The 21,855-nt window shown below is 36.1% G+C and overlaps 1 protein-coding gene across 1 annotated transcript in view; it reads left to right on the top strand.

Annotated features, from left to right (window-relative positions):
• The window catches only part of LOC150094898 (diacylglycerol kinase delta), a 566,581-nt gene that overhangs the window by 469,597 nt on the left and 75,129 nt on the right, over positions 1–21,855 (top strand). Inside the window, exons 23-24 of the mRNA XM_090411584.1 lie at positions 9,898–10,032; positions 21,694–21,836. Coding sequence (XP_090267710.1) covers positions 9,898–10,032; positions 21,694–21,836 — 278 coding nt within the window. The remainder of the gene's footprint in view (positions 1–9,897; positions 10,033–21,693; positions 21,837–21,855) is intronic.

Below are 21,855 nucleotides of genomic sequence, written 5' to 3'. Positions count from 1 at the left end.
ATTGATGCAGGGAATCTAGTATTCTGCATGATGATAATTTGGAGTTTGTGGAGTATATTCCATTAGCTGATTTTTCACTGTTCACCTGGGGTCACTGTTAAAGGGACTGGACTGCATCCCAGCCAGCATGAAATTCCATCATGGTGTGCCAGCATTTTGTATATTGGTTTATGCTAATAAGAATATATTTGTTAGGTAAATTCAAAATTGTCAGTCCATCTACATTGGTTTAATATCAAGGAGTGTGCCTACTAACAGGGTCCCTCACAAGAAGGTGAGGATTGAACTTAAATCAGAAGCCCAGGACACTCTTCTCCACATTTCTTAAAAGGCTATGTGGAGGTGTCTCCCAGTTATCTTATTTTGACCCTTATGTGACCCCTTTTCCATTTTAAAGTGCTCTTATTTAGATACATTTTTGAAAATTATGGAGAAAACTACCGTGTTTGAATAAAAACATTAGTTTAATATAACTAAAATCTACATTCAACGTTTCGACCTTTATGTCAAGGTCATCTTCTGGAGCATACAACTATACATAGACAACAAGCTACACTACAATCAAACTGGTTTGTTAAAGTTACTGACCAACCGCTACAACAATTGTTGGCCTGACCTCTGGTGGAAAAAAAAAAAAAAAAAAAATATATATATATATATATATATATATATATATATATACACACATCAATGCTAGAGTCCTATTATTAGTGTTATCTGTTGGTTGTAGAAATACATTGGATGCAACAACAAGTTTATGTATCTATCTATATACATATATTAACATCATGATTATAAATGTACATTCCAGCCAGTTGGTATGGAATGGTTTCTAATACTAGCTGAAGATTGGCTAGAGTCCTGACTTATGCTGGATCTTATATATTAGGTAGGCTGAATGTGTGTCATCCAGATCCTTGGAATTTACATGCCATCTTTTTTGTTGGTATTTGGGTGGTTTATCAGGATTTTTCAGGCTTCCTTAAATTTCCTTTCATACCAGGTTTTTGCATGGTGTAAAGAGAGGGTGCTTTTCCAGTTGATTTGGTGTAAGGTGTTGAGCGCGTGATCTGAGAGGCCTGCTTCACCATCATGGTTATGTTTAATGTGTCTAATGTGTTATTTCTTACGTATAGGGATTGTCCGCCTGTTTCACCAATGTACGGTAAGTTACAGGTGCAGCGGATGCAATAGACTCCAGGATGTGCCAATGGGAGGAGAGGATCCTTAGATGAGCTGAATATGGTTTTAAGTTTAGTGGGTGGCTTGAAGGTGGCATTGAGGTTATAATGTTGTAGGATTCTGTCGATTTTTTCTGAACCCTTTAATGTATGGAATGGCTATGGTTTTACTGTAATTTAGATTCGTTTTTGTTGTTGTTTTATGGAGTATTTTATTAATAGTATTTTTGTTATAGCCATTATTTATGAATGTGTCACTAATGATTTTTATTGTTTCAGGGCTTGCTGGTTAGAGCAAATTGTTGTAGCTCTGTTTTTAAGAGTCTTAATGATTCCATATTTTTGTGATGGGTGGTGGTATGAATTAGCATGTATGTATGTATTGGCCCTTGTGTGTCGGTTTTCAGTAGACCGTGAAGGATAGACCGCCCTAAGGAAGACATGTGACTAGTGTGTCTAGGAATGGGAGCGAGTTTTGATTTTCGATTTCAATGGTAAATTGTATGAGTTCGTGTTGTTTGTTCAGTGGCTAAGGAATGTGTTTAGTGTTTGTCTCCCGTGCAGCCAGATCGCGAACACGTCGTCAACGTATCTAAGCCAGACTGTCGGTCTTAGCGTAGCAGAATCAAGAGCCCTTTGCTCAAAGGTTTCCATGTAGAAGTTAGCAATTGGTGGGGATAGTGGTGAGCCCATGGCTGTACCTTCTTTTTGTAGGTAAAATTTGTTTTGCCACACGAAATAACCGGACTGTAGTACGTGGGCAAAGAGGGCTGTAATGTCAGGTGGAAATTTGTTCTGTAGTAGTAGAATTGTATCATTGATGGGAACATTTGTGAAAAAGGCAGAAACGTCGAGACTGACTAATAAGTCATCTTTGTTGAGTGTTATGTTTTTAATTTTGTTTATAAAGTGTTGTGTGTTCTTTATGTAGGAGGGGGAATGACCTACCAACTCCTTGAGTGTTGACGCTAATTTCTCGGCTAAGTGGTAATTGGGGCTATCTATTCCTTCCACAATTGGTTGAAGGGGCATATTTTGTTTGTGTATTTTCGGGACCCTCATATATTCTGGGGAGGGGGCATAGTTGGGTTTGAGTTTTTAACCGTGTTCGGTGGCCAAGAAGTGACGGACTTGAGTAGTTTCTCTATTTTATCCTTTATCCTGTTTGTTGGGTTATAATTTACCAGCTTATATGTGTTGTTATCAGCTACAGTTGATTCATCTGAAGTATGTATGTTGACCTGTCAAGGACAACAGTGGCATTGCCTTTATCCGATTTCGTTATTATTATGTCTTAGTTGGCTTTTAATGACTTAATTGCTGCTAGTTCTGTTTATGTGAGATTTTTCTGTATGGTTTTCTTAATGTTCAGGACATTACTAGTTTCTAATCGTATTTTATCGACTATATTGTTAGGTAGGGACCTGATGCCTCTTTCTATGTGGTAGATAAAATCCAATTTGTTTACCTTTTTAGTGCTATTGCATAGTTAAGTCCTTTATTCAGTAGCGTAAGTTCACCGTTGTTCAGGGTGTGGCTTGATAGGTTGATCACATGGTTCTTGCTTGCCGGTGGTTGGTCGCTCCTTGTCTCCCTTGTTTGTTGTTCATTGTTGGTGTTTATCGGGGAGGAGGTCTCCTGATTGGATGGATTCCTGTGATTGGCCACCATATTTCACCGTCGTTTCAAACTGTGGAATTTGGTCTTGAGTTTTTCTTTATTCTTTTCCAGGGTATATTTGGCCGAATTGTCAGTAATTCTTTCAAGTACTTGTAGAATGTCTGGATTAATATAGTTCGATAGTTCAGATTGCAATTTTGAAACCAGATTTTGAGTCATTGCCAGGTTTTGGCAGGCTGTTTGTATCTGTTCTCTGAGCATTGCTTTTTCCATGCAGTCATAAATACGGAGTGCTTTAACGGACATAAATTTCTTTTTTAGCCTGATGCAGATAGGAATAAGGTTATTGTCTCTGTATCTCTTTAAAAAGGCCAGCCAATTGATCAAGAGGGAGATACGTATCTTTAACTTATCATACCGATTGCAGCGCTTGTGGGTATCATTTCCATGGATCTTAATCGCTAACTTCTACATGGAAACCTTTGAGCAAAGGGCTCTTGATTTCGCCACGCTAAGACCGACAGTCTGGCTTAGATACGTTGACGACGTGTTCGCAATCTGGCTGCTCGGGAGACAAACGCTAAACACATTCCTTAGCCACCTGAACAAACAACACGAACTCATACAATTTACCATCGAAATCAAAAATCAAAACTCACTCCCATTCCTAGACACACTAGTCACAAGTCTTCCTTCGGGCGGTCTATCCTTCACGGTCTACCGAAAACATGACACACACGGACCAATACATACATGCTAATTCATACCACCACCACTCATCACAAAAATATGGAGTCATTAAGACCCTTAAAAACAGAGCTACAACAATTTGCTCTAACCAGCAAGCCCTGAAACAAGAACTAAAAATCATCAGTGACACATTCATAAATAATGGCTATAACAAAAATACTATTAATAAAATACTCCATAAAACAACAACAACAAAAACGAATCTAGATTACAGTAAAACCATAGCCATCCCATACATTAAAGGGTTATCAGAAAAAATCAACAGAATCGTACAACATTATAACCTCAATGCCACCTTCAAGCCACCCACTAAACTTAAAACCATATTCAGCTCCTCTAAGGATCCTCTCCTCCCATTGGCACATCCTGGAGTCTATTGCATCTGCTGCACCTGTAACTCACCGTACATTGGTGAAACAGGCGGACAATCCCTATACGTAAGAAAGAACACATTAGACACATTAAATATAACCATTATGGTGAAGCAGGCCTCTCAGATCACGCGCTCAACACCTTACACCAAATCAACTGGAAAAGCACCCTCTCTTTACACCATACAAAAACCTGGTATGAATGGAAATTTAAGGAAGCCTGCAAAATCCTGATAAACCACCCAAATATCAACAACAAAGATGGCATGTAAATGCCAAGGATCTGGATGACACACATTCAGCCTACCTAATATATAAGATCCAGCATAAGTCAGGACTCTAGCCAATCTTCAGCTAGTATTAGAAACCATTCCATACCAACTGGCTGGAATGTACATTTATAATCATGATGTTAATATATGTATATAGATAGATACATAAACTTGTTGTTGCATCCAATGTATTTCTACAACCAACAGATAACACTAATAATAGGACTCTAGCATTGATGTGTGTATATATATATATATATATATATATATTTTTTTTTTTTTTTTTTTCATCAGAAGTCAGGCCAACAATTGTTGTAGCGGTTGGTCAGTAACTTTAACAAACCAGTTTGATTGTAGTGTAGCTTGTTGTCTGTGTATAGTTGTATGCTCCAGAAGATGACCTTGACATAAAGGTCGAAACGTTGAATGTAGATTTTAGTTATATTAAACTAAAGATTTTATTCAAACACGTAGTTTTCTCCATAATTTTCAAAAATGTATTCGGATCACCATGTAAGCTTAAAAGAAATGCTCTTATTTAGAGTTTAGAGTGGAATTTTATTAGGTATCAAATTTTATTAGGTATTTTGTTCTTTAATGGTGTCCACTCCTTCCTGGTTGGGATTCAAACTTAGTGGTCTGAATCAACAAGCAAAAAACTTTTTTGGAGACATTTCAATTAAACAATGAGTTGACCTATATCTTATATGTTGTGTCAGAATATTTCCCATAAAACCTACAAACAAGTCGGAGAATAAGCATATATACTGGACTTACTGCCTTAGTTTTATCATTCATGAATCTTTAAACAGGTTCATTATTATAAACCTGTTTAGTGTCTGAACATGCCTATAATGAACCTGTCTGTAATTTATATCCTTTTGATGAGTCAAAACATTAGTATGCCAAAAGTACAAGGTATTGGAGGTTGGTTGAGGACAAAAGTGGGTAAGGATCTCTTTCTCTAAAGAATCATATAACAAAATGGAAAGATATCAGCAAGTCATTGTGAGATTCACGGTGAAACATTTCAAAGAATTCTAAATACCCTGAGATTGCTTATGATCATTCATATTAAAGAGGAAAATTTTCAAGGCTTTTACTGATTCCATAAGAAGTCTTTTCTCTTTAATTTTATTTTCTGTTTGAGTAAACTTGATATTTCTGCAGTAGGGGTGGAGTTGCATTGTTTGTTCCTTCCTATCCTGTAGATACACACAGAGCAGAGTTTCAGAGTCTGATAATTGTCACTGTATGGTCCTGAATTTTCTCATAATAAGAAATGCTTCATGAATTTGATACCTGATAAAACACTTAGGTGGAAAAAGGATTTCTTAGTGACCAATGTAAGAATAGTGTTCAGACCAGTGTTTAGGTATTTCTTTTAATTTTTTTCTTTAGAAATGCTATTAAGGTTAAGTTAAAGTTGGCCACAATATTTTTAGTGCTTCGAGAAGAGTTTCTTTTGTTTTGTAAACTAGACCTCTGACTTAATGATTAAACTATTATTGACAAATGAATTTTTTAAGTAAAAAAACATACAACGAATTATGCTTTATATATATATTTATTTTTTTTTTTAACTTTTCATTTTATATACAGTATATATATTAACTCTACACATTAGAGGTTACAGAATCTATAGCACATCAGTGAATGTAGCGATTAAAAAGGAGAGGGAGAGCCTATTGATTGTTTTCTTGAATCGATGGAAGTTGTAGTCCTTGTAGTACATTGCAAGAGGAAGGCTGAGACTGTTCCAGATATAAATAGATTGTCACAGAACTGAAAAGTTAGTTCACTAGGTTTGAAATTGGACTGTGAATAGATGTTGAAAAGGCAAAAAATAGAAAGAGAATGAGAAAGTGATTGCAGCAACCATATGAGAGAGAGAGAGAAAATAGAGAAATTGTCAATTAACCAGACTTCTGGATATCATCAAAAATTTTTAAGAAGGTTTTTGGTGCACAATTCCAGATGTGAGACTAGTATTGTAAGGTTGGTGGATTTGAGATTTGTATTGGGTTAGCAGTTGTACAGTTGAGAAACAGTCATGAGTATAAAAGATACCAAATGAAGGTTGTTGTTTTTTTGGAGGTTGTAGTTATGTGTTTAAGTCATGAAAGACTAGAGAAATATGTCAGTCCAAAAAAGAGAAGTCTAATCTTGTCTGGAGATCTGGTTTTATCAAAAGTAAGAGAAGGCAAAGTATCTTTCTTTCAAACAACAAGACAGAACTTTATTTCAGTCCCTACTGAAGAATGGCAAGAAGATTAATGTTTAAAACATATGTTGTAAACTAACGATTCAGATAGTGAATGATGAGGGCTTTTAAAATTCCATCAAGAATTAATTTGTTAGCTTGGTTAAGAGCAGGGGTTTAGATTAGGAGAGCAAAAGCACTAATCAGCCCATGGAAAGAAGGGCTTTAAAAGAAATAATGGAGATTATGCCACTTGGAACCAATGTTGTGTCAAAAGATAGACGGTTATGAGTGGCTGAGGGAAAAGCATTTTATAAAAAAGAAGACAGGTGGAGTTAGGGCTGAATTACCAAGAGTAGAGAAGGCATCTGCAGTTTACTTAGAAGAGAAACTAGTTAAGAAAAAGTCAAAGATATTGATATGCTGAGGGAAGGAGAGAGTAATTGAATGATTTGTTACATCATAGCCTTCAACACCCTTTGCATTTTCTCTAACTTGGTAATTGGCATTATAAAAGGAAAGCCAGCTGGAGTTGTGAACACTGGAGTCCCCCATTGAAAATCAGCTTTCTGTTTCAATGCTCACACTGCAGAAAAGATCATATGAGAAATTGAAAGTCATCACAGTGATTAGGAAAGTGATAGAGACAGTAAATGAATATCGCATATTGGGATAAAGACATTTTGATCCAATGTGCATCAAAAAGAGGAGGATTCTAGGTTTGGCATTTTCTAGCATAGATGTCAGTTTTAATAAATATGCAATTATCACTATTGTGATAGCATTTTGTTTTGTGAGTTTTGTTGGCAGTTTTTTTATTCCATTGTTTAAAAAAAAAACACAAACCCTCTCTCAGTCTTCTGTTCATAACATTACCTTGATAGTATCTCTCATATATACATAGCACTTGGTCTTCCTCCAAACAATCTGGCATAGTGAGTGGGAACAGGCTTATTTTATGCTTGCTGGGAAGCTTCCTGACATTATACTGTGTTTGGTCTCATGTACTAATAGCTGGCCAAATAATGCATGAGAACTGGAACATTGAATTTTTTGGAGACTGAGGAAGCTACAGATGTGATATGTTTGTATCAGGAAAGACATGAGGGTAAGTCGGTCCAAGAAACATCTAATCTTGGCTGGAGATACAACTGTTGTCAAGGCTAAGTGGAACTAAAATGTTATCTTTCTTACAAGAATGAAGACAGGATTCAAGATTATCCTCATTCCTGGAGAAAGGTAAAGAGATCAGTGTTTAAGGCATTTGTTATGGAAACTTGGAATAATTAATTGCTAAAGATTTGTCAAATGAATAAGAGAATTTGAATTTTTCTGTCATCAGCAATACTGTAGATAGGTTTAATCTGGTCTCTATGCTAGATCTGATTAAATATCCTGGAAATTCAAATTTACACGTGTAAAATGTCGAATTATTAACACTGTTGTGGCTTCTTGGTAAGGGGTGAAGAGTGCAAAATTCATATTGGAGGTCACAGTTTAATTTTGCAGACCTTTGCTTAGCAATTATTGATGGCTGACTTTTATCTCTCTTTTTCAGAATGAACTGAATAAATACAGGAATGCTTCCATGCTAGGGAGAAAGATTCTATAGGCACTATACGATCACTGTCAGTTCTGGAACACAAATTTTGAGGCACAGATTGGGAATAAGAAAAGTGCATAGGGACGTTGTATCCAGGCTGTCTTGGATACTTCTGATATCTTTCTGTGAAAGAATGAGAGATGCAGTTGGCTATTCGTATCTACTATCAAGTCTTCTGACATTTCCTGTAACTATCAAGAGCATGCCTTCATATTATCAGTACTCACCATGGTTATCAGAGCCCCTGGTATGGAAACAGGATATACCACTGAAAGGTGGGATTGGCTCTGCTGGGAGAAACTTTATGCTGTGCATAACTCCTCTCCATATCTAGGCTAGTGCTGCATGTTGGTTGAATTCTAAGGAACAAATGTTTCTGTTGTTCTGGCTCTTTTTTTTGTTAGTTTTTTAATGATTACATATTTTTATGTTGTTGGTTGACAGAAAGTTATTTGTTCCAGTAACAATCAATGTAGTTATTTTTTTTTTACCCCCAATATACATCTCCTTCCCTCACACATGAAGATGCAAACTGTAGCACATATGTAGACTGAAGATTGAGAAAATTAAAGGGATCTGTTGATATTCATTTTTGACTAGTTAAAGGATGTAGTCATTATGGAATGTTAGGTGAGGGTGGCTACTCCAAACAGTAAAGGTAAATAGATTGAGAGAAGTGTAGGAGGAAGAAAAGCTGAATTTGGATTAGTATGCAGAATTTTAGACCAAAAAACAAATGTGATGCAATAAAACTGACATTGGATTTTATTAGGTCATAATAGTACAGATGATTATACTGACTAGTTTTACCATGGGTCACTCACTGTGTAGTAAGTATATGTAGAAAAGTTAAAGTGTGATGTGCAGAAAGATCCAATAAGCAATTTCCAGATATCACATATGATATTTGGAAGTTGCTTATTAGATATTTCTGCACATCAGACTTTACCTTTTCAGCCAGCTATCACACATACTTACTGAACAATGATTGACCCATGCCAGCTTCCATGTTCCACATGTTTTCTGTTTTTTACTTATGTGTAACGGTTTCCTACATGTTCTATTTTTTAGTTATGTAATGGTTCACATTTAACACTTTATTGTATTAGTTTTTGTTCTTCCTAACCCAGAAGAAGAAACTAGTGTATGTGGCGAAAATAGTCAGTATAATTATCTGTACTATTACAGCCTAATAAAAACCCAATGTCAGTTATTTTACTATCACTGAGTTTGGATTATTTATGGATTTTGACTAGCTGCTACTCATGTTTGTATAGGTATGTGATTTATAATACACATTAAAGTTGCTTTGCTATAATTCTAAATGGCATGCATTGTAGAGCAAAAACTCTACTAATTCTGTATGAGAAAGCTGATCTATCTTCAGGTGAAAATCATTTATAAAGGGTTTTTTTTTTTTTTTTTTTGCATTCTAAATCTATAACTGTAAATCTATAACTTTTCCATCTAAATGAAACAGAGTACATCATACATTGCGATGTGCTCTGTGTGATTGAACTTATCGATCCTCATGAATGTGCTATAGAGGTATTAATATTAAAGGAATGGGTACATAGACACACATTTGCTGATTTAGATATCTAAGGTGGGTAGATAGAGTTTCATCTTTTCTAATGCGAATTGGATGCACATGAAACAAGTGTTTTGACTATGAACTCATGTATAAGACTGAATAATATGAAGGAAGCAAGGAAACAGAGTTCTTTAGAGTTTAAGCAGGAAAGTCTTTCTAACTAGTTGGAAGAGGTTATTAAAATCTTAAAAATTCTTAATGAGAATGTAGAAATATTAGTAATAATTTAGAATAGTAATAACAAATTTAAAATTTTTTTCGGTGCTCACAGGTGACTATTATTTTATTTTCTCACATTCATAGTGCCGTTCAGTAAAGATAACTATCATGGGAGATGAAGGAGTTCCAGTTCAAGTGGATGGGGAAGCTTGGATACAACCTCCAGGTTATATTTGTATTGTCCATAAGAACAGAACTCAAGTGTTATGCAGGAATAGAGTAAGTTGTTTATATACATATGTATATGTGTATATACACAGTGTGCCTGTTAAGTAATGAGATTGATTTTTTTTGCAGGACAGCCCTTTGAATAAAAGTAGCAAACATGTTTATAGTTTTGACACTAGATTGTGTTGTAATCACAGGTGCAACTTTCGAGTTGAGTGATGCAGCAGTTTTTGTGTGGCAGCTGTTGAAGTAAGAGTGTGTTGAGTGAAGAGCGTCAGAAGTTGCATCATGGAGCAAAGAACTGTGATAAAATTTTACTGTAAATTAGGAAAAACTTCTACAGAAGTGTACCAAGACCTAAAAAAAAGTTTATGCTGATAACTGGCCGAGCCATGCACAGCCATGTTCTGCTGATTTTCAACATTTAAAGAGGGAAGGGAGTCCCTGGAGGATGAACCACACTGTGGACAGCCATTTTCTACATGGACAAATGAAAATAGGATGAAGGCTAAGGAAATTGTTGCCCATGACAGGCAAATAATCACTAGACTACTCACTGTACAGCTTGGTGTTGGTATGGAAATGGCCAGATTAATCTTAGAAAGAGATTTGCACAAGATGAAGATTTGTTCAAGGTTTCTGCTGCACATGTTGACACACTAGTAAAGAAAGAGCACCGGATTGCATGTTGTCAAAATTTTATCCATGCAGTTGATCAAGATTGTGATATACTGCAAAGAATTGTCACCAGTGTTTTCAGTTTTATCCCGAAACAAAATACCAGAGCATGGAATGGCGTGGAACATCTCCCCAGGCAGAAGAAAGTCAAGTTGCAAAAATCGCGTGTCATGACAATGGTCATTGTTTTTTTTCGACACTGCTGGAATTATCTACTGTGAATTTGTTCCTGAGGGCACCATAGTGAATGGTCAATATTATTTATGAGTAATGCAATGTCTGTACACCTGCATATGACATGTCAGGAAAGAACTGTTGCACAACAACAATTGGTTTCTGTTGCACGATAACATGCCTGCTCATTGTGTGCTGCCTGTGAAGCAGTTTCTGGCTTCGAAGTTGACCTGTGTGATTTAACACCCCCCCCCCCATTTGTGAGATTTTTGCACAGACTTTTCCCTCTTCCCAAAGATGAAGTGTAGCTTGAAAGGGGGAGTGCTTCAGTGACATTGAGGACATCCAACGTGGTGTGTCCCAGAGACTGAAGGAGGCTCCCATTTAGGACTTCCACCGTGCCTTCGAACACCTGTACAACAGATGTAAATGTTGTGTGGAGTTGGAGAGAGGTCATTTTGAATTTGTGTAATTGACAATTCCAAATATAGTTCTTTGTTATATAATAATTGTTGTCTCATAATGGGCACACTGTGTATATTTATTTATTTGTATCCAGAACCACAATAATAATGCTTAAGCCAAGTGTCGTAGCAACTCACCGACTCCTCTTATTACAAGAATCATTAGGACTAAATTTGACCTGCTGTAATCTAGTTTCTGAGATGAATATTATCACTCCACTAGTGTTATTTGACCCGACCAATCCTCTCAAATTTGAAATGCTAAAACCAATTGATAGTCTGTTTGGATCAAGATTGGATAGCATTCATTCAAAAGGCTGTAACTTCAGATCCCAGTGTGAATGTTTGTGAATGTCTTAAGTGGAAGATGAATTTTATTGCCCAGGTGAGACTACAACTTTATCAGAGACCTGAAGTGGCTTGAAAAACTTCTGTGCTTGGATATAAAAAGATATAGCAAAGCTTACTGGAATGGAGCTGTCATTATTTATCCAAAAGTAGGCTATGTGTTAATAGGTTATTTCAAAATATAAAGTACCACAAAAACGTAATTAATATGAAGTTTGTATATTAGAAAAAATAAAATATTAGAATACATCTAAATTTTTAGATGTAAGGATGATGCTACATTTAGTATTAAAACTGAAAAGGGCACTGAAAATAGTATTAAGGCGGAAATTTTGTGAAGATACAGAACCATTAAATAAGAAGATAAAATGGCAGGATTGAAATATAAATAAATGAAAAGAACAAAGGACTATAAATCAAAATTATGGATTTAAAAAAATTAAGAACCATTAGTAAAACATGACAAGCAAGCAATATAATGGTTTTACAGCTGTTTCAAAGAAATCATTATCAGATAGCAGAAAATGAAAACTAGATTTCAGCTTGTTACTTGGTGAAAGGGATAAGATGATCTGTGTTTGGTTTCTGGAGTGGGACTCCTAGGTTATTTAATCCTTAATCTACCCATGGTACTGAAATGTGCAATAAGTCACCAATCTTTTATGGATGGGTAGACATGACTGACTGAGTGAAAAAAGCAAATAAATTTAAGATAAAGAGTACATTGAAATGCTCCAAAAGGGTCATTTTATTCTCCTCCTCTGCAGTTACATTGTTTACTAAATTTGAACTGTTGTTGTTTTTTTACATTGCTTGAAGGTCTCTCTAGAAATCCATCCTAATCAGAATAAAGTGGATATAAAAGTGAGGGAGCACTTCCTGTGCAGACACCTCAAAAGGTGCATTGTTTAACCATTTTCAAACAAATCCGAAATATGGCCATTTGTTGTGTGGTTGGTTTGTGCTATCCTGAGAACAGGGCTGTCGCCAGATTAGATCGCGCCACGAGCAAACAATTAAATATCGCCCCTGAAGGATTATAAGACAAAAAATATAAGAAAATCTCCAATTGCTATTTTGTTTTTATTACAAGAGAAACATTAATGCAAAATGATCACATCATCATCATCATCAAATTCCTGACATGTTCCCTCAAGGGGTGTACAGGATATGATAGTACTACCTGAAAAATTACATCATTACTAACTTCCTATCTACAATTTTCCTCCAAATCAGTCTGTTACTTGTCAAAACTCCAACATTATCAGATCTTATATTTCTATCGTCTAAGGCACTTTGTACCGTATCCATCCACCTACATCTTGGTCTTCCTCTGGGTTGTTTTCCTGCCAACCTGGCAGAAAACACTTGTTTTGCTAATCTTTCTTCGCCCATTCTGTTTAAGTGACCATATCACCTGAGATTAGCTCTGCTAACGCATTCCTGGATGCTGACAATGTCAAGTTCTTTCCTAATATCCTCATTTTTAATATGATATTGCCATTGATGCCATCTGTTCATGCCTCTAATCTTTCTCGGGACTCTCATATCTGTTCTCTAGTCTTTGGTCAAATGTTTTACTTCTGACCCAGCTCTCAGATCCATAAGTTAAAACTGGTTTGAACACTGTCTTGTATACAGCTAATTTAGTGGTTCTGACTAATTTCTCTCTTATTCCATATGAATTTATTCAATTGATTTCCTACCATACCAACTCTGTTGATTCTATTGTCTATTTCCATATTTAATTTACCATCTTCAGTAAAATTTGTGCCTAAGTAGCTGAAATGTTTTACTTGTTCCACAGGTTCTCCATTCACAACACAGTTGACATTTTCAACAATTCTACCTATTTTCATTGTCTTTGTCTTTTGAATGCTGACCTTCATACCATATCTATTACAACAGTTATTCAATTTAGTCAGGGAATCTTGCAAACTTGTAACGGATTTATTTAGAAGTATAACATCGTCTGCACAAAGCAAAGAGCTGACATTAACATCTCCAAGTTTGATATCATGTTTCATACCACTTTCCTTCATAATGTGATCCATATAGATAATGAATAACAGAGGGGATGATGTACATCCTTGTCTCACACCAGATTTAACATTAAACCATCTTCCTGTACTTCCTTCAATTCTAACTGCGGACTTACAACTCAAATAAAGACTAAGTATTGCTTGATATAATGCCCCATTGACACCATATAACTGTAGCATATTGAATAGCTTCTCTCTTGGCACCTTTTCGTATGCCTTTTCCAGATCGACAAAACTTAAATACAGATCTTTGTTATATTCCCATGCTTTCTCAACTATTTGTCATAAAGTGAAGATCTGATCCTGACAGCCTCTATTTCGCCTGAATCCAGCTTGTTCTTCACCAAGCTTTTCTTCCACAATTCTTCTCAACTGTTTCTCAAGTATACTTGCATAAATATTACTGGGAACACTCAGCAGGGAAATACCTCTGTAATTCTTACATTCAAATATCCTTGAAATATATGAGAGTACTATGAGAGCTCTACTCCAATCATCAGGAATTCGTCCCTCTATCCAGGCCTTCTGAACTATGCAGTGCAGCCACTGTAAGACTTTTATACCACTATACTTCAGCATTTCTGGTCAAATATCATCTACTCCTGCTGCCTTTCCACATTTCAAGCCTGTATGCCTGTTGAGTCTTTTTTACCACTGTGCTCTCACTTCTTGTTTCATTTAGCAATTTTTCGAAGTAATTACTCCATACATCAAGGATATAATTTTATCCTGTTTTCATGTCACCTTTATAATCTCTAAATCCTTTTACAGCACTCTTTCCTCCATTTCTAAGCTTCTTCAACAACCTCCAGAATATCTTACCACCTTTTTGATATTTATTTTCTATGTTCTTGCCAAAGTCCTCCCATGACTTTTGTTTAGCTAGTTTTACACAGTGTTTTGCTTTCCTACATTTGTCTCTATATTCTCTAAGAGCAAAAACTGACTTATTTGCCAGGAACTTTGGATATGCTTTCTTCTTTTCCTTCACTACCTCTTTAATTTCCTGTGTCCACCATGGAGCTCTGATTTTTCTATCCTTGCAGACAACCTCACACATGCCTCTCTGGCTGAATCAATCAGAGTTTTCTTAAAGGCTTGCCACTGAATCTCCAAGGTTTGGTTCCTGTTCTCAAACTCTTTCATTTTCTTTTCAATAATATTTCTGTATTTTAGTCTACAGTTCACATCTGAGAGCTGCTTAACTTTTATTCACTTTAAAACTTTCTTACATGTTATTCTTTTCAATATGAAATTCAATTTTATCCTGCTCAAGACTAAATAGTGATCGCTTCCAATTTCAAATCCTTGGTACACTTTGGTGTCCTGCAACAGTGAGAAAACATCACTATCAACAATAACTTAGTCAATGAGACTTTTCTTATTCCTTGCCTCTTCTCCCCATGTGAATTTGTGCACATTTTTATGTTGGAACATGGTATTAGTAATAATCAGTCCATGTCCTGAGCAGAAATCCAACAGCTATTTGCCATTATTATTAGCTTTGCTCTTTTCTCCAAATTTTCCCAAAATATTTTTGTTTGTCTGACAATCATTTCCTACTCTGCTACTTAGAGCCCCAACAAGGATCAACTTTTCCTTTTTCAATCTGTCAGTTGCTTTTTCTAAAGCATCAAAAAATTCCTTCACTTCTACCTTAGTAGAACCTTCTGTGGGACCTTAGGCACAAATAAGTCTCATTGTCCAATTCCCCATTCTGATATTTGTCCACATCTCTCTCAGATTGCCTGCCATTCCAGAAGATTAGCTTCATATTTTGTGTTGAATACTATGGCTACTCCTTCTTTTCCTTGATTGTCATTTCCTGAATATAACATTTGTATTTATTGCTCAGAAAGATGTCCAATCCTCACCTTCTTGTGGTGAACCCTGTTGGGTATCTACCTGGATGCTGAACGAATGAGGATGGGCTGGCAATTTGGGATTTAGCCGATCAAATTATTCTTATTGGCTTAAACCAATATAGAAAATGATGGTATAACATGACAAAATTTCATGCCGGCTGGGGCGTTTTTTTGCTGTCAGTACTGCCTCAGAAAACTGAGGCAGTACTGACAGCAAAAGTGTCACACATTTTCAAATTCCTTTCTACTATCTTCATTTTTATGATTTTATCATCGATGCTTTTTATTATCCCATATGTGAGAAGTACAAGAGCGTATAACATATCAGTACCATGTGTGAGATGCAGGTAAGCATTGAGGAAAGAAATCTATTGACATTTTTCTTAAAGAGTTGGAGGTTGTAGTTGTTGAGAAAACAGATTAGGAAAGAAGGCTGTTCCAGAGGACTTAAGTAGATGGAATAAATGAGGAAAAATACTGAAAAGGGATGTTGAGCAGCAACTGCTGCTTTTGTTTTAACAGGCCTAATAGTAAGTGAAGGCATGATATTTGCCAGTTCACTGGAGCAGTGACCAATTAACTTCTGGACATCATCAGAAATATTTAGGGAGATTTTAGGTGCGCCAACCCAAATGTCTGAATGGTATAATAGAAATGGACAGATTTGAGATTTATATAGGTTAGCAGCTAGGCACGTTAAAATAATTTCTTGAGTAAAAAAGAATGCACATTTTTTTAGAAGCTGAGGAAGCTATTAATATGAAGTGTTTATGCAGAGAGCCTGGAGGTAAATATCAGTGTCAGTCCATGAGAGAGATCTGATTCTGTCTGGTGATGTGTTGTTTCTGAAGATAAGGAAAGGTGAGCTGAGATCCCTTTTTGTGAGAGAAAAGGCAGGACTGCATTTTGGTGGCATTGAAGGGTATCCTTGTCCCACTGAAGGATGATATGGAGATCAATGTTTAAGGCACTGGTTGTGAATGATATTGCTGTTTGAGATGTCTTTGTTAAAGGAATAAGATGAATGGAATGTGTGATCTGTTCGTATTCCTGATTTTTCTCAGTACTTTCATCTGTATAGTTTTTAGTATACCTAGTTTAGTGTTTTATGCTACTCCCACCCATGAAAGATTTATTCGAAAACCTAGTACATTCATGGCATGGCTGGGCTAGGAATTTTTTTTTTCTATTTTTATTGATTTTATATATTTTTTATATAGTCCAGAAACCTGAAACCCTGCTCTAGAAACCAAACACAGAACCTTTTTAGGCCACCTCAGGCTTCAATAAGCAATGAAAATCATCTCTCATCTAAAGACAATCACAAACATTCATGACCACAGAAGGATTTGAACCTGTGCAGCCAGAGCAGATATACTAACCTTCAGCAACCAGGTATACAGTTGGCTGTCTGCCATACAAGTTTGTTTATATTGCTATCTATTTCCATATTTAATTTTCCATCCTCACTTAAAATTGATACTGAATAACCGAAATGGCTTATTTGCATTATAGGCTCTCCATTGAGAATGTAGTTGATATTCCATGTTCTTATATATTTTTGTGTTTTTTTTTCTTTTGATTCCTGATTTTCAAACTAAATTTTCAATTATTGGAGTTATTCAGTTTAGTTACAGAATCCTGAAGACATTACTAGTTTTTATTTAGGAGTGTAGCTTAATCTGCATAAAGTTAAGGGTTGAGATTAATCATTTCCAATTTTGATATGTTTTAGTTCTACCTTCCTTCATTTATGAAATTCACAAATAACAGTGGAGAATGCATGTAACCTTAAAGATACCAAGAAATTATAAGACTGATACAGCCATTATAAATGGCTACAGGGCTGTTGCTAGATTAGATCACACCCTGAGGCAAACAATTAAATATCGCCCTCGATGGATTATAATACAAAAATATAATCTCCAATTGAAAATCTCCAATGCTATTTTGTTTTTATTACAAGCGAAACATTGATGTAAAACGATTACATAATAATATTAATTAAATGTTTGCTCTATGGGGATATTGCACAATAAAACTGTTCATAAGCGCTTCTAAATTTAAATTATAAGCTATGTCCGCCTCTATTGATATAGTTGCTAGACCAACCAATCTTTCTTGGGTCACTGCTGTTCGCAAATAATATTTAATCAGTTTAAGCTTGGAAAAGCTTCTTTCCGCACTTGCTACGCTAACAGAAATTGTTAGTATAGCTATGCTGCCTACCACAATAAGGCTGAACAAGCACCCTTATTAAACTGTGCCGTGAGGCAGGCAGCCTCTATGCTACACCCTGTTGACAGTACTGAATGGCTATATCAGTTTTGATAAAATTTTAGGGATATGCTTAGGGTGATCTTTGGTACTTCTTAGGCTACTTAGTTATTTTGTTTTCCATAGCCTGAAAATTGGTGTACTAATCATGCTGATGAGCAACTAAGAGCATAAACTACTTTATGCAGCAGTACTTAGCTTCAAGTGAAATCCCTCCATATGAATTCTATAGAAGCAATGACACACACAAGCTGTTGAAATAGCAAGCTTGTTTTCATTACCCCTTCACATCCATCATTCCGGTAGCTATTGCTTTCAATTTAAACGCCTCCAATTTCTAATTAGCATATGCTTTGTGATGACTATTAGCAAGTCATAGCCAAATGCTTCAAATTACACTGATTTGAGTTCCTCTGATTTCTAACTTGGGCAGTTATATGTATCCTGATCCAGAGTAAGTAGTTGTAAAGATCTTCACTGATAAATAACATAAAACAGATTGCTAACATATTTTTTTTTTACATATTTTTATTAGTATAAAATTTTTGCTATAGTATCAATGGCATCTTTTGTATGCCTTCTAAATTAAACAACAGAAACTGGTATATTCAACAACGACATGCGAACTGCACATACATGATGTAGAACATCATGGCCTAATTATATTAAGGTTCTAGTAAAAATAACTTTAACAAGATTTAATAACAAATAAAAAATATAATTAAATATTAAAAATATTTTTTAAAAATCATTAAATTTAAGTGAATTCTGGAATTTGTGAAGAACTATTTCCCACAAGAAAGATAATTTAAGTCTATCACTTTTATTTAGATTCAATCGATGTAGCAAGATCTCACAACTCTCTTTGTATAGACATTCCAGGAGATTATTACTTTTATGGAGAACCTTAATTTTCTTCCAAAGAATGCAATGTCTGGTGGTGATAGCATGTTCTGCAAGTCCCAATTGCTCTGGCTCATGGAACTTAAGTATGGAACAGCATTTAAGGCTAAGTTATGGAACAGCATATGGAATAGCATTTAGACTAAGTTATGGAACTTAGTCTAAATGCTCATCACACCACACAGCTGCTGATCTACTTGTTTGACTAAAATATTATAATTCACTCTGGAAAGGAACTTGATTCACTCTTGTGTGGGCTAAAGACAGAAGTTTATCTTTAGCTAAACCTAGAAAAGTAAAGGGTGTCCCAAAATTCACGCAAAATTTAAATTTAGCGCCATTTGTGCGGGAAAGTGTTGCCGACGAGAAAAAAAAGACAGCTGACAGTTCAGGGTTATTAAAAATGGAGCGCTACACAAAAGAACAACGCATTTTCATTGTTGAGCAATATTTTAAAAATAATAAAGGAAGGTTTGGCAGCTACAGTTTGCAAATTTCGTACAAAATATGGTCGGAATAGTGATTTAACTTCATCAACTGTGAAAAGATTAATTAAAAAATTCAAGGAAACTGGATCCATTAGTGATCTTATACACTCTGGCCGTCCTTCAACAAGTCGTTCAACAGAAAACATCGAAGCAGTTTGTGAGAGTGTTGCTGAGAGTCCAGGAACATCAATTCAGCACCGTGGTCTTGAATTGGGCATTTCGAGAAGCTCTCTACAACGTATTCTCATGAAAGATTTGCATCTTTATGCTTACGAAGTTCAATTGACTCAAGAACTGAAGCCTACTGACCACACACAGTGAAGAGATTTCGTTGAATGGATTATGGAACAACAACAAGTGGATGCTTATTTTTCGAACAAAATCATCTTCAGCGATGAGGCTCATTTTCATCTTGATGGCTTCGTTAATCGACAAAATTGTCGCATTTGGGGTTCAGAAAATCCATGAGTGATTGTTGAGAAACAAATGCATCCACAACGTGTCACTGTTTGGTGCGGATTTTGGGCTGGAGGCATCATCGGTCCATTCTTCTTCGAAAATGTGGCTGGTAAGGCAATAACAGTTAATGGTGCTCGCTATCGCGACATGATAATCCAGTTTTTTGTGCCTAAATTGCAAGATATGGATGTGGACGACATGTGGTTTCAACAAGATGCTGCCACATGCCATACAGCCCGAGAAACAATTCAATTACTGCATGAGTCATTTCCTGGTCGTGTAATTTCCCGTTTTGGTGATCAGGATTGGCCGTCCAGATCATGTGACTTAACGGCGTTGGACTTTTTTCTTTGGGGTTTTTTGAAGTCTAAGGTTTATGCCAACAAGCCCACGACCACCTATGCCTTGAAGGAGGAAATTGAGCACTGTATCAACGAAATTCAACCACATTTATGCAAAACGGTCATGGAAAATTTCGACAAAAGAGTGTGTATGTGCCAGCAAAGCCGTGGAGACCATTTACCCAATATGCTATTCCATGCATAACCCTATACTGTATACTTTATGAATCAATAAAAAATTACAATTTTTAATTAAAAACCTGTGTTTTCTATCAAAATTACTTCTTGCGTGAATTTTGGGACACCTTGTAGATATCTTATTGATAGGATAGAAAGACACTTGTAGGCCAATGGATCTAAGATCCCTTTAACATAGGGAATGGTGACATGATGGACCACTTCTGTATCACTATTTCAGTGAGAGGCAGATAACAGGAAAACACTGTAATTATTAATTATCCTGTTGACATACAATTCAGTAATGAAAGTGGACTTGATGTGATTTTTTTCTTGGAAGAAAAGCAATGCAGTGGAGCAAAGAGAGTGCTCAATATACTAAAGTCTTAATGGTGCCAGTCTTTTGATAATTATGATGGTGTGAAAGAGAATGAATACAAAGTCCAGTATGTGTCTTCTTTCTGAATACTGAGAAGTGAAGGCTATCATCTGATTGATGAAGTAATAAGAGATCTAAAAAGGCCATCCGATTGTTCTCTTCTAACTCAAAGTGAATTCGATATGAAAGTGAAAGGTGTTGATCGTGTTGACAGTATGTCTATATTAGACCCATGCCACATCGGTGGAGAATGTAGGTGTGACTGATGCCTGGTGAATGTCTCTCACCAGAGTACATAACCCCAACTAGGAAATTCAGATGTAGCAGTATGATGGTATGGTCCTGGTTTGGCCTCAGACCTCTATTTGTGGTGCCACAAACATTGAATTCTGAGAGGTATCTGAACATTCTGGACAATGCAATGCTTCCTACTTTGTGGGTTTCTGTGGAACTGACTATTGTCTCTTTCAGCATGACAACGCACTGGACATGAACGTCACCACACTTGACGGGCCTCCACAGAGTAATGATCTCAACCCTATTGAACATCTGTGGGATGAACTGGGGCATCAAGTGAGATCAAGAGACATCCACTCCACAACAGTCCAGTACCTCATTACATGCCTACAGGTAGAATGGTATACAAAATTCCATTGCTTGCTATCATAGACTTGTAGAAAGTATGTCCCATAGGATTGCTGCAGTCATTGCAGTGAAAGGAGGTCCTACGGCTTATTAAGATGGCATCATGGCTGTAATATGCCGTTGGACACTATGGTGTCCATTGGCTTCTTTCCAAGGTGTGTGTGTGTGCGCGCGCACGTGCATATACAGTATATATCTGCATATCTGTTGAAAATGGAAGTTATTGTTTGCAATAAATTAATGTCTAATTTATTTTGACGTACAGTATATCAACAATGTGTAATACTTTGTTCTCAAAAATACCAAATAGATGCTTAGTATCAGTAAATAGATTCATTAAGCATGTGTGTGTGTGTATGCACACAGTTTAGTTTGTGTGTGTATGTGTATACACACACACACACACACAGAGAGAGAGAGAGAGAGAGAATAGATTAAGTATAGTCATTATAACAAAAATATTTTATTATAGCAACTGGAATCTACATTAAAAACATGGCAAGAAAAGCAGAGAAGTATGGCTCCAAGCAAATCACTTCAGATGCTTCCTCTTTCAGATGAAGAGTCACAGACTGTTACAAATTTTGTGGAATTGGCAGCTTCTTTAGTGAGGTGGTAAGTAATTCAGAAAATG

This window comes from Typopeltis vanoorti, chromosome 21, assembly GCF_054136105.1.
Source record: "Typopeltis vanoorti isolate ZY-2024b chromosome 21, IOZ_Tvanoo_1.0, whole genome shotgun sequence".
In the NCBI taxonomy this organism is placed as follows: Eukaryota; Metazoa; Arthropoda; class Arachnida; order Uropygi; family Thelyphonidae; genus Typopeltis; species Typopeltis vanoorti.
This window is presented reverse-complemented; position numbering and strand designations above follow the sequence as displayed.